The sequence below is a fragment of the Blennius ocellaris genome (genome assembly GCF_963422515.1).
Source record: "Blennius ocellaris genome assembly, chromosome: 6".
NCBI lineage: Eukaryota > Metazoa > Chordata > Actinopteri > Blenniiformes > Blenniidae > Blennius > Blennius ocellaris.
Window position 1 is genome coordinate 806585 of NC_137655.1, and position 13224 is coordinate 819808.

General features: G+C 49.2%; 1 protein-coding gene across 1 annotated transcript; it reads right to left on the minus strand.

The window, feature by feature from the left end:
- Nucleotides 1-4313: 4313 nt before the first annotated feature.
- On the minus strand, nucleotides 4314-11858 carry ndufa10 (NADH:ubiquinone oxidoreductase subunit A10). The gene is made up of 10 exons (XM_080497857.1): nucleotides 11715-11858; nucleotides 10925-11093; nucleotides 9982-10197; nucleotides 7902-7988; nucleotides 7582-7703; nucleotides 7428-7507; nucleotides 6584-6632; nucleotides 6401-6486; nucleotides 6216-6324; nucleotides 4314-4546 (listed from the first exon to the last, which is right to left on the minus strand). Exons 1-10 carry the CDS (start codon nucleotides 11787-11789, stop codon nucleotides 4478-4480), a joined length of 1062 nt encoding a protein of 353 aa, XP_080353983.1. The 5' UTR covers nucleotides 11790-11858; the 3' UTR covers nucleotides 4314-4477.
- Between the last annotated feature and the right edge of the window lie 1366 nt (nucleotides 11859-13224).

A 13224-nucleotide genomic window follows, 5' to 3' on the forward strand; every position in this document is an offset into this window, starting at 1 on the left:
ACAGATACTGCATGCAGTATCGGTACTGCAATACTGCACGCAGTATCGGTACAGATACTGCGTGCAGTACCGGTACCGGTACTGCGATACTGCACGCAGTATCGGTACAGATACTGCGTGCAGTACCGGTACCGGTACTGCGATACTGCAGGCCGTACCAATACTGCGTGCAGTATCGGCACCGGTACTGCAATACTGCATGCAGTACCAATACTGCGTGCAGTATCGGCAGTATCGGTACCGGTACCTGGGTCATGTGAAGGTCAGACAGGTTCAGGGTGACCAGACGGTCCAGGTGAGTTTTACTACAAACTGTTGGACACTTGCCAGGATTGACTCTCTTTATTTTAGACCTCAGGGATCATTTGGAGTTTTCAACCTTGTTTTAGTTTGATCTCAAACGGAGATTTTAAAGTTTAACTTGAAGACTTGAAGTTTCCTGCTGCACAGACGACAACTTCACTTCCTGAGAGCTGGTTTGGATGTAAACCAGCCCGCAGGCGTCGTTTCAGACGATCTTCTGTTGACTTGTTGTTTTCACAGATATAAAGGAGAAACGCTCGGATAAAAGTGATCAAAGCTTTGATCATCAAAGTCGTCATGTTCAGGCTGGAGTCGTTTTAACGTTATGTCGTTATTTTACTGGAAGGTTTGATCGACTGGATGTTGGTTTCTTCTTCACAACTTTAAACTTTATTTCTTACAAATGTGTTGTTGATTCATGAACACACACACACACACACACACACACACACACACACACACACACACACACACACACACACACACACACACACACACACACACACACACACACACACACACACACACACACACACACACACACACACACTCGGGGGAGGTGATCAGCAGACTGATGAGTTTTCACACCTGGTTTCATCAGAGTCACAGTTTTGTCGTCGGAGACGCAAAACAACATGATGCAACGTCTACAAACACACACACACACACACACACACACACACACACACACACACACACACACACACACACACACACACACACACACACACACACACACACACACACACACACACACATACAAATCTGATGCAACCTGTTCAGTCAAAACACCAAAATACAAATTAAAAGCGTTGGTTTTCATGTAACAGTCCAACGTTATCAAACACTAGAAGACAAAAGTTTCCTGATGAAAAGTTTCACCGCGAAAAGTTTAAAAAACAAACGTTCCACCAGAACGTTCTTCTTTCTCCGTCGCTCTTGACAAGTTTCCCGTCACCGCGGAAACTACTGAACGTGGTGTCGTTCATCTGTCAAGCCTGTAGGTGGCGCCGTAACGCTGTAACGCCGTACGTAACGCTGTAGCGCCGTACGTAACGCTGTAACGCCGTACGTAACGCTGTAACGCCGTACGTAACGCTGTAACGCCGTACGCAACGCTGTAACGCCGTACGCAACGCTGTAACGCCGTACGTAACGCTGTAACGCCGCACGTAACGCTGTAACGCCGCACGTAACGCTGTAACGCCGCACGTAACGCTGTAACGCCGTACGCAACGCTGTAACGCCGTACGCAACGCTGTAACGCCGCACGTAACGCTGTAACGCCGTACGTAACGCTGTAACGCCGTACGCAACGCTGTAACGCCGTACGCAACGCTGTAACGCCGCACGTAACGCTGTAACGCCGTACGCAACGCTGTAACGCCGTACGCAACGCTGTAACGCCGCACGTAACGCTGTAACGCCGTACGTAACGCTGTAACGCCGTACGCAACGCTGTAACGCCGTACGTATCGCTGTACGTAACGCTGTAACGCCGTACGTAACGCTGTAACGCCGTACGCAACGCTGTAACGCCGCACGTAACGCTGTAACGCCGTACGTAACGCTGTAACGCCGTACGTAACGCTGTAACGCCGTACGCAACGCTGTAACGCCGTACGTAACGCTGTACGTAACGCTGTAACGCCGTACGTAACGCTGTAACGCCGTACGTAACGCTGTAACGCCGTACGTAACGCTGTAACGCCGTACGCAACGCTGTAACGCCGTACGTAACGCTGTACGTAACGCTGTAACGCCGTACGTAACGCTGTAACGCCGTACGTAACGCTGTAACGCCGTACGTAACGCTGCAACGCCGTACGTAACGCTGCAACGCCGTACGTAACGCTGTAACGCCGCACGTAACGCTGTAACGCCGTACGTAACGCTGTAACGCCGTACGCAACGCTGTAACGCCGTACGTAACGCTGTACGTAACGCTGTAACGCCGTACGTAACGCTGTAACGCCGTACGCAACGCTGTAACGCCGCACGTAACGCTGTAACGCCGTACGTAACGCTGTAACGCCGTACGTAACGCTGTAACGCCGTACGCAACGCTGTAACGCCGTACGTAACGCTGTACGTAACGCTGTAACGCCGTACGTAACACTGTAACGCCGTACGTAACGCTGCAACGCCGTACGTAACGCTGTAACGCCGCACGTAACGCTGTAACGCCGTACGTAACGCTGTAACGCCGTACGCAACGCTGTAACGCCGTACGTAACGCTGTACGTAACGCTGTAACGCCGTACGTAACGCTGTAACGCCGTACGCAACGCTGTAACGCCGCACGTAACGCTGTAACGCCGTACGTAACGCTGTAACGCCGTACGTAACGCTGTAACGCCGTACGCAACGCTGTAACGCCGTACGTAACGCTGTACGTAACGCTGTAACGCCGTACGTAACGCTGTAACGCCGTACGTAACGCTGCAACGCCGTACGTAACGCTGTAACGCCGCACGTAACGCTGTAACGCCGCACGTAACGCTGTAACGCCGTACGTAACGCTGTAACGCCGTACGTAACGCTATAACGCCGTACGTAACGCTGTAACGCCATAGATAGCGATGTAGGTAGTCCAGCAGAACCAGAGAAGACGTAGAACCAGAGAACGCCATCATGTGACCTTATTAAAGCTCCAGCAGCTCCACCTGGAGCAGGGAGTCGCCATGTTGGTGGTGCTGATGATGTACGAGAGGGAGGCGGGGCTATAGGTGGAGAGGCGGGGCCATGACATCATCGTTCAACACTTCAAAGTCAAGGCAACGTTTTCTAATTCCTCCTCTGGAAACTCTTTTTTTTTAAAACACCGTTGTGGGCGGAGCCTCGGCCTCCAGGGACACGTTTCAAGTGAAAACGCTTTGTTTGTTTCAGAAAAGTTTCACGTTGATTTCACTCACACTTTCATATTTCTATTGTTAAAAACCTCATTAAAGTTTAGTCAAATAAAAGCATTAATAAATAACGATTCATTTATGAGACTTAAAGAATAAACTTCCTGAGTTAGATGCTCTGACTCGTTAGTTTAATAAATGTAGCTGTTGATAACAGAGGACAAACCACACACACACACACACACACACACACACACACACACACACACACACACACACACACACACACACACACACACACACACACACACACACACACACACACACACTCCCACTCCTCATTGACGAGATTGTTCTGTTAATTATCAAAACCAAGTTGTTGTTTGCTTTTGTTGTTGTTGTGTTTGTTTGTTTGTTTTATTTATTTATTTTTGTTCTATGTCCTTTTGCTTTTTGCTTTTGTTATAATTGTTGTCATTATTTAGGTCTTTTGCTCTGTTGTTGCTCAGGCTGGTCTTAATCTCATGGCAGTTGGAAAATATTTAGATCACTGTGGTTAATGTATTATCAAAAAGAAAAAAAAAAAAAAAAAAAACAATTGTATGTGGCACTAACAAGGGTATTGTAGGTATTTTGTATTTTGTGTATTTATTTTGTTTCACCAAGCCTTTCTCTGTCTCTCCTCTCCTCTCCTCTCCTCTCCTCTCCTCTATCCTCTCACCCCAACCGGTCCACAGAATTCCTCCACCTCTGAGTCTGGTTTCTACAAAGTTTCTCCTTGTTGGAGGAGTTTTTCTTTCCACAGTCACAAACACACCTGCTTGCTCATGTGGATATGTTGGGCTTTTCTATTTTCTCTATAACAGCAAATTGGAATGACTGTAAAGTATTTAAAAATAATAAAAAAAAAAAAACAAAAAAACAAAAAAAAAACAGAGGCTACCCACAATAGACTCCGCCCACACAGAGGCTACCCACGATAGGCTCCGCCCACACACAGGCTACCCACAATAGACTCCGCCCACACACAGGCTACCCACAATAGACTCTGCCCACACACAGGCTACCCACAATAGGCTCCGCCCACACACAGGCTACCCACAATAGACTCCGCCCACACACAGGCTACCCACAATAGGCTCCGCCCACGTCACAGAAGCGTTTCTTTTTCCAAACTTTATTCATTTTAAACACAAACATTATTTCTGATGTACAAGTGAAGACGAGCGTCCAGGACCAGGACCAGGACCAGGACCAGGACCAGGACCAGGACCAGGACCAGGACCAGGACCAGGACCAGGACCAGGACCAGGACCAGGACGAAGCTACTTCAGCCAGATGAGCTTGTCTCCCACGTCGGCGTTGTACCCCGGAGCGTACTTCTTCCCCGGGAGCTGAAACACAAAGTCCAGACCTGAGATCAGCTGCAGGAGCAGGTTCTCCGTCTGCTCAGGAGAACATCCGGTTCTCTGGACAGGAACCACGAATCTAGAATCTGTTTCTAGTGGAACGTCCTCCATCTTTAGTTCCTCCAGTTCTCACCACCTTGTTGTTTACAGCCTGTAAAGGAACATTGGTTCCCACCAGAACCACAGGTTCTCCCTCTGGAACCCAGACGAGTTCTAGAAGGAATTCTAGAGCGCAAAACAAAACACCTGATTCCAGAACAAGTTCCTGAACCATTCCGCTTCTCGACATAGCAATGAACACAACGAATTCTAGAACACATTCTAGAACACTCAAACTAGAACTGATTCTAGAACACATACCAGAACTAATTCTAGAACACAAACTAGAACTAATTCTAGAACACATACGAGAACTAATTCTAGAACACAAACTAGAACTAATTCTAGAACACATACGAGAACTAATTCTAGAACACTCAAACTAGAACTAATTCTATAACCCACAAATTAGAACTAATTCTATAACCCACAAACTAGAACTAATTGTAGAACATATACTAGAACTAATTCTAGAACCCACAAACTAGAGCTAGTTCTAGAAGATATACTAGAGGCAATTCTGAAACACAAACTAGAACTAATTCTAGAACCCACAAACTAGAACTATTTCTAGAACCCACAAACTAGAGCTAACTCTAGAACCCACATACTAGAACTGATTCTAGAACCCACAAACTAGAACTGATTCTAGGAACCCACAAACTAGAACTGATTCTAGAACCCGCAAACTAGAACTGATTCTAGAACCCACAAACTAGAACTGATTCTAGAACCCACAAACTAGAACTAATTCTAGAACCCACAAACTAGGACTAATTTTTGAACACAAACTAGGACTAATTCTTGAACACACAAATTAGAACTAATTCTAGAACACAGATTCTAAAGTATTTCCAGAACAAACACACACTGTAGAACAAACTTGTTCCAGAACATTCACATTGTAGAACAGATGTTCTAGAACATAATCCAGGACAGTTCCAGAATACAATCCAGGACAGTTCCAGAACACAAACCGGGACAGTTCCAGAACATAACCCAGGACAGTTCTAGAACATAACCCAGGACAGTTCTAGAACATAAACCAGGACAGTTCTAGAACATAAACCAGGACAGTTCTAGAACATAAACCAGGACAGTTCTAGAACACAATCCAGGACAGTTCTAGAACACAAACCAGGACAGTTCTAGAACAAAATCCAGGACAGTTCTAAAACAAAATCCAGGACAGTTCTAGAACAAAATCCAGGACAGTTCTAGAACAAAATCCAGGACAGTTCTAGAGCACGGTCCAGGACAGTTCTAGAGCACGGCCCAGGACAGTTCTAGAACATAACCCAGGACAGTTCTAGAACACAACCAGGACAGTTCTAGAACATAACCCAGGACAGTTCTAGAGCACGGCCCAGGACAGTTCTAGAACATAACCCAGGACAGTTCTAGAACACAACCAGGACAGTTCTAGAACATAACCCAGGGCAGTTCTAGAGCACGGCCCAGGACAGTTCTAGAACATAACCCAGGACAGTTCTAGAGCACGGCCCAGGACAGTTCTAGAACATGGTAGTAGAGTAGAACTCCAGCGGTGCCGTACCGATCGGTAAGCGTAGTACGTGGCGTCGTACTCGTGCGCCCCGATGGTGATCTCTGGCAGGAACTTGGGGATGGACGGAAGACTGGCCACCGCCTGCTTGTCCTCCACGCTGCGGGACGGAGAGGACAGACGTGAGACGGAGCGTCTGAGGTCCCGGCGTGGACCAGAGGACAAGGTGGACTCACAGCATCCTCATGTGATGGAAGGTCACGTCGTCCTGCTCCAACCAGGGGCCCTTGTCAAACTTCAGGTACTCGATGTCCTCCGCCACCTGGACACATGGGGGACACGTGAGGACCACGGGGGGGAGGGGGGGGGACGCTGTCCTGCAGGACAGAGTCTGGGCGGAGAAGACCACAGTGTCTCACCTTCTCCACATCCTGAGTCCCGTCGTACGTCAACACCTCCGATGTCTCACTGGACACAAACAAGGACATTTTAGTTGAACTGATAAGAACCAGAGCCAGAGAGTCCGTCGCCCCCTGGTGGCGGCTGAGGGAAGCACACTGGAGGCTTCAAGGTCACATGAACGTTTGGTTACAGTTTGTCTTCTGGACGAAGCAGGACACAACTGGAGGACGTACCAGGACACAACTGGAGGACGTACCAGGACACAACTGGAGGACGTACCAGGACACAACTGGAGGACGTACCAGGACGTACCAGGACACAACTGGAGGACGTACCAGGACACAACTGGAGGACGTACCAGGACACAACTGGAGGACGTACCAGGACGTACCAGGACACAACTAGAGGACGTACCAGGACACAACTAGAGGACGTACCAGGACACAACTAGAGGACATACAAGGACGTACCAGGACACAACTGGAGGACGTACCAGGACACAACTAGAGGACGTACCAGGACACAACTAGAGGGCGTACAAGGACGTACCAGGACACAACTGGAGGACGTACCAGGACACAACTAGAGGACGTACCAGGACACAACTGGAGGACGTACCAGGACACAACTGGAGGACGTACCAGGACACAACTAGAGGACGTACCAGGACACAACTGGAGGACGTACAAGGACGTACCAGGACACAACTGGAGGACGTACCAGGACACAACTGGAGGACGTACCAGGACACAACTGGGGGACGTACCAGGACACAACTGGAGGACGTACCAGGACACAACTGGGGGACGTACCAGGACACAACTGGAGGACGTACCAGGACACAACTGGAGGACGTCTCACCTGATCTGAGGCAGGAAGGTCTTCTTGTAACTGTCCTCGATGCTCTTCAGGTAGGACAGCGGGACGTTGTGGAGGAAGGACTGTGGATCAGAGGCGTTGAGATCAATGAGACGTCCAGACGTGAGACACGAGTGTCAGTGTCTCCGTCCCGCACCTTGCTGCTCTGCTTCAGCTTCTTCTGGACGTCCTCAGCAGGAACGTCCAGGTAGACGACCAGGTGAGGGGGGAGGAACTCTGTGATGCTCAGAGCCTTCACCTCCTGGTAGTGCTGCACGCCTGCTCACACACACACACACACACACACACACACACACACACACACACACACACACACACACACACACACACACACACACACACACACACACACACACACACACACACACACACACACACACACACACACACACACACACACACAGTGTTTCTACCCACACACACCCTGCTGGCGGCGGCGGCGGCGTTGAGACTCACACTCCTTCCTGACGTAGCCCAGCTTGGACATGGCGTCCAGGAAGACCATGTCGCTGAAGGGCGAGCGCTCCAGGACCACACCCTGTCCTGGAAGACACCCGGGGGGACACCGCAACAATCAACCACCCAGTCATCCTCTATTCTACGTCACAAATTAAAATAAATAAATGTTATAAATCCACCATTTGATCACAAACCAACAACTTTCAGTAATAAATCGCTGCAATGATCCGTGGTCGTCGGCTTTTAAACTGCTTTTATATACTTTTAATCATTTCATTTCAACTTTTATTACCGTATTTTCCGTACTATAAGGCACCTAAATACCTCAAATTTTCTCAAAAGCTGCCAGTGCGCCTTATATATGGAAGAATTGCTCTACTCCAGGCTGCTATTTGACAGCTGAACAACTAGAAGCTTTTATTTTGACAACTAACTTTGCAACCGGATTTTCAGAGCGGACGACACTCCACACAACACCTTCATCACTCATGGTTGCACACCAACATTCTAACAAACCAAAATAAACTAGATGAAATAATTACTCCCTAAACTGGGGAACAAAAACACATAAACACAATCAACACAACACCAAGCCCAACAACAACCCACAATAACCTCCAACAACACAAAACATGAATTTGTCGCTGCAAGGCATGATGGGACATCCTGAGCTCCTCCAGTGCAGCCGATAGAAACTCCCATAATTCATTGCAGCTGTTTGTGGTGTTTTAAATGCAATTATTGGGGGTTCTATTTGGTTTGTGGTGTCGGTAATAATTGTGTTGTGTTGTGTATTTGTTGCTTAGTTCATGTAGTTTAGTTTATTACCGGTAGTTGTAAGTTGTCAACCAGCAGTGAAGAAGGTTTTGTGTGTAGTGTCCTCCTGGCATAGGCTGCAGGTAGGACTATCAAAATAAAGCGTGTGCACCTCTCTGGGTGTTAGAATCAGTGGAAAATGTAACCTAATGGCTTTGAGCTATAAAGGTTATGACCACTGGTCTATTCCATGTGCCTTATAATCTGGTGCCTTTAAGGGCAGAAAATACGGTACTTTTAATGTGAAGGTTTCTAATATCTCTTGAACTGTAATGCAACCTTGCCACCACTAGAGGGAGTCCGTCAGCCACCAGGCTGCTAAACCTTCAGTGGATCACGTGATCAGCTCACCTGTGATCATGTGGATCTATAAGAATTGCTACTTTGTGTTAAACAAGCAAAATATTCACATGAAGATTTTTCACAAACTTCCAAGCCTGAAGAGTTAAAAGTGATCGTTTAACAACATTTTCACAATTTGTCTTCTACAGACGTCAAAGTTCAGTAAAAAATAAAACACAATCGCAAAAATTATTGATTTCTAAAATTAAAGTTGTTTTTTAATGTTAAACTTCTCAGCAAAAAAAAAAAAATCTAAAAATAAAACAAATTGATTCCGAAAGTGTGAATTAATTGTGAGTAGAAGTTAAAAGTGGCAGATCAAAGAAGTAGAGGGTGAGACGCCGCCCCCTGCAGGCCTGGCCGCCCCCTGCAGGCCTCAACCCGCTGAGAGGAAATACGTTTTTCTAAAAACCCAGGTCCGTGTGAACGTGGTCCGAGTGACTCCGGCCTCCGTTGTCATGGAAACGGAGAAAAAACACTGCAAACGTTTTCTGTTTTCACCTGGAATCCTGGTCGTATGGACTCGTTGTGACTCGTTTAACGAGAGTTTCTCTAGCGGGAGTCCGGCGCTAGTGGGAGTCTGGCGCTAGCGGGAGTCCGGCGCTAGCGGGAGTCCGGCGCTAGCCAGAGTCCGGCGCTAGCGGGAGTCTGGCGCTAGCGGGAGTCCGGCGCTAGCGGGAGTCTGGCGCTAGCCGGAGTCCGGCGCTAGCGGGAGTCCGGCGCTAGCGGGAGTCCGGCGCTAGCGGGAGTCCGGCGCTAGCGGGAGTCCGGCGCTAGCGGGAGTCCGGCGCTAGCGGGAGTCCGGCGCTAGCCAGAGTCCAGCGCTAGCGGGAGTCCGGCGCTAGCGGGAGTCCGGCGCTAGCCAGAGTCCAGCGCTAGCGGGAGTCCGGCACTAGCGGGCCGGCCGCCGGCCCCCTACCTGTGGTGAGCAGGTGCTGCAGGGCGTCGGAGTACTGCAGCAGCCTCATCTGGTACATCCACAGCTGCAGGCGGTAACTGTTGCCGTCGGCGGCGTTGGGCTCCAGGTAGAACTTCTCCAGGCTGCACATCCCGCTGAAGCTAGCGGGCAGCGGCTGCTTCTCGCCGTTCATCCGGTCCAGGTAGAAGCTGTCGGCCTCGGGCATGTAGAGCATCCCTGCAGGGCACAGGCCCGTCAACATACACCCACACTCCCAGGCTCCGCCCACACTCCCAGGCTCCGCCCACACTCCCAGGCCCCGCCCACACTCCCAGGCCCCGCCCACACTCCCAGACTCCGCCCACACTCCCAGGCTCCGCCCACACTCCCAGGCTCCACCCACACCCCAGGCTCCACCCACACCCCAGGCTCCTCCCACACTCCCAGACCCCGCCCACACGCCCAGACCCCGCCCACACGCCCAGACCCCGCCCACACGCCCAGGCTCCGCCCACACTCCCAGACCCCGCCCACACTCCCAGACCCCGCCCACACTCCCAGACCCCGCCCACACTCCCAGGCTCCGCCCACACTCCCAGACCCCTCCCACACTCCCAGGCTCCGCCCACACTCCCAAGCTCCGCCCACACTCCCAGGCTCCACCCACACCCCAGGCTCCACCCACACCCCAGGCTCCTCCCACACTCCCAGACCCCGCCCACACGCCCAGGCTCCGCCCACACTCCCAGACCCCTCCCACACTCCCAGGCTCCGCCCACACTCCCAGACCCCGCCCACACTCCCAGACCACGCCCACACTCCCAGACCCCGCCCACACTCCCAGGCTCCGCCCACACTCCCAGACCCCGCTCACACCCCCAGACCCCGCCCACACCCCCAGACCCCGCCCACTCTCCCAGACCCCGCCCACACTCCCAGGCCCCGCCCACGCCCCGGCCCTCACCCAGCTTGTGGGCCAGCTCCTGGGCCAGCGCCCCCTTCCCCGACGCCAGGTTTCCGTCCACCGAGATGATTTTGCTGTGACGCTTCAGGCGCGGCGTCGTCCTCTCTCCCAGGACGTACGCCAGCCAGCCGTACTGCAACCGCGCCGCCGCGCTGACGTGGACGCCGGCCTGCAGGACGACAAGACTGCTCTGACTGACCTGGTCCGGCCCGGACCGACCCGGTCCGACCCAGACCGGCCCGGACCGACCCAGACCGACCTGGTCCGACCCAGACCGACCCTGATAAGATGATGGGTTCTAATCAACCTGGTTCTGGTTCTCTGGTCCTGCACAGATCATTTAATGATCAATATCAGGTGATTCCTAATCCTCTCTGGTCTTCAGTTTGAACTTTATTAGCAGGTTTTTCAAATAGAGAGAAAAACTCTGGCGATGGTTTGAAGACATTCCGTCTCTTCAGGATTTTGATGTAAATATAAGGTTTTAATCAGATTAATAATCCGATGTGACTCAGATCTGCTGGTTTTGGGATCGTTATCGGGTCTGTGGCGGTTTCATGTCAACAACCAGCGACTAGTCTGTGGTAACTTATCAAAACATGTAGAATCAACATGTTTACACCTTGACTTTGTGATAAAAGTGACAGACTCCGGCCAAGATCGCTGTCACTGCCAGGTGAGCTCCGCTGCTAGCGGTTAGCTCCGCTGCTAGCGGTGAGCGGTTAGCTCGTCCTTGCGGAGCCGCGCCGTCGCCCGGGACCAGAGCCCGGACGGTCCCCGCTGCCCTCACCTTCTGGACCGGACGCTCCGCTCCCAGAGCCGCCGCTCCGCGCGGCACGAGCCGGCGGAAGACCCGCAGAGACATGATCGAGTGTCCTCCAAACAACCCCCGGCAGGACTGGCTGCGGCAGTCCCAAACAGTCTGACGTGCGGGGCCTGGTCGCACGTATTGTACGTCATCACGTCGGCGGCCTGTCCACAGCGTGCCTGAGTAAAAAAACAAAACAAAAACAGAAGGTAAATCTTTCAGTTTCAGGAAAACTGACTTATAGAAGTTTTTTTTTTTTTTATCAATATTAATTTCTGATGTGTGTGTGTGTGTGTGTGTGTGTGTGTGTGTGTGTGTGTGTGTGTGTGTGTGTGTGTGTGTGTGATTTTAACACCCGCCAGATTAAAGCTGAAATTATATATTATGAAGTACAACAAACAAAACTTCTTAAAGAAAACAAATAAAAAATAGCTTTTATATATATTTTTATTAGATAGATAGAACGATAGAACGATAGATAGATAGATAGATAGATAGATAGATAGATAGAGAACCAATGTAAAATATAAATGTATTTAGTTGTTTTAAATGATTTGTTTAATTGCTTTTTAAATATAATAATTTATTGAGAACATGTTATCATTTTATCGTCATATATAATTGTAATACAATATTTGTTGATTCATTAATTAAACAATTACATGAATTCAGGAGTCATTAGTAAAATGTAAAACAAACAAAGTAATTTCAAAAGAATAAAATAGAAATATTGAGAAAATATTTATTTGACCTGTTAGAAATATTACACATTTTTTGTTTATTTTAAAAAGTGGTGTCATCAAGACATACTTAGAAATATTGAGAGTTTTGTTGATTTCTTTCTGTATTAATTAATTAATTAACGATCAAACTGATAGTATTTCTGGAGTACTTTTTGGAATACTTTGTGTGGTGCTTTGTGAGTAGTTCTGGATCTCGTGTTTTACCGTTTTGATTATTTTGCAGTGAACTTTGTCTTGGAGTACTTTTTTAGTACTTTTGGAAGACCGCAGGAGTATTTTGCATTTTGATGTACTTCGTGGCGCAGCGCATTGTATTTCTGAGACGTTTTGTGGAGTAGCATGGAGTACTTTCTAATGGGTAACATGGAGTACTTTCTAATGGGTAACATGGAGTACTTTCTGCTGGGCAACATGGAGTACTTTCTGCTGGGCAACATGGAGTACTTTCTGTTGGGCAACATGGAGTACTTTCTGTTGGGTAACATGGAGTACTTTCTAATGGGTAACATGGAGTACTTTCTAATGGGTAACATGGAGTACTTTCTGCTGGGTAACATGGAGTACTTTCTACTGGGTAACATGGAGTACTTTCTGCTGGGTAACATGGAGTACTTTCTAATGGGTAACATGGAGTACTTTCTGCTGGGTAACATGGAGTACTTTCTACTGGGTAACATGGAGTACTTTCTGCTGGGTAACATGGAGTACTTTCTGCTGGGTAACATGCAGTACTTTCTACTGGGTTACAT

Excerpts from the sequence above, each read along its gene's own strand:
- ndufa10 (XM_080497857.1), bottom strand. The coding sequence starts at position 11,789 with ATGTCTCTGCGGGTCTTCCGCCGGCTCGTGCCGCGCGGAGCGGCGGCT. Across the intron at positions 7,508-7,581 it reads AGCTGAAGCAGAGCAGCAAG|TCCTTCCTCCACAACGTCCC; the intron begins GTGCGGGACGGA and ends TCTGATCCACAG. Across the intron at positions 6,633-7,427 it reads ACCTTCCTGCCTCAGATCAG|TGAGACATCGGAGGTGTTGA; the intron begins GTGAGACGTCCT and ends GTTTGTGTCCAG.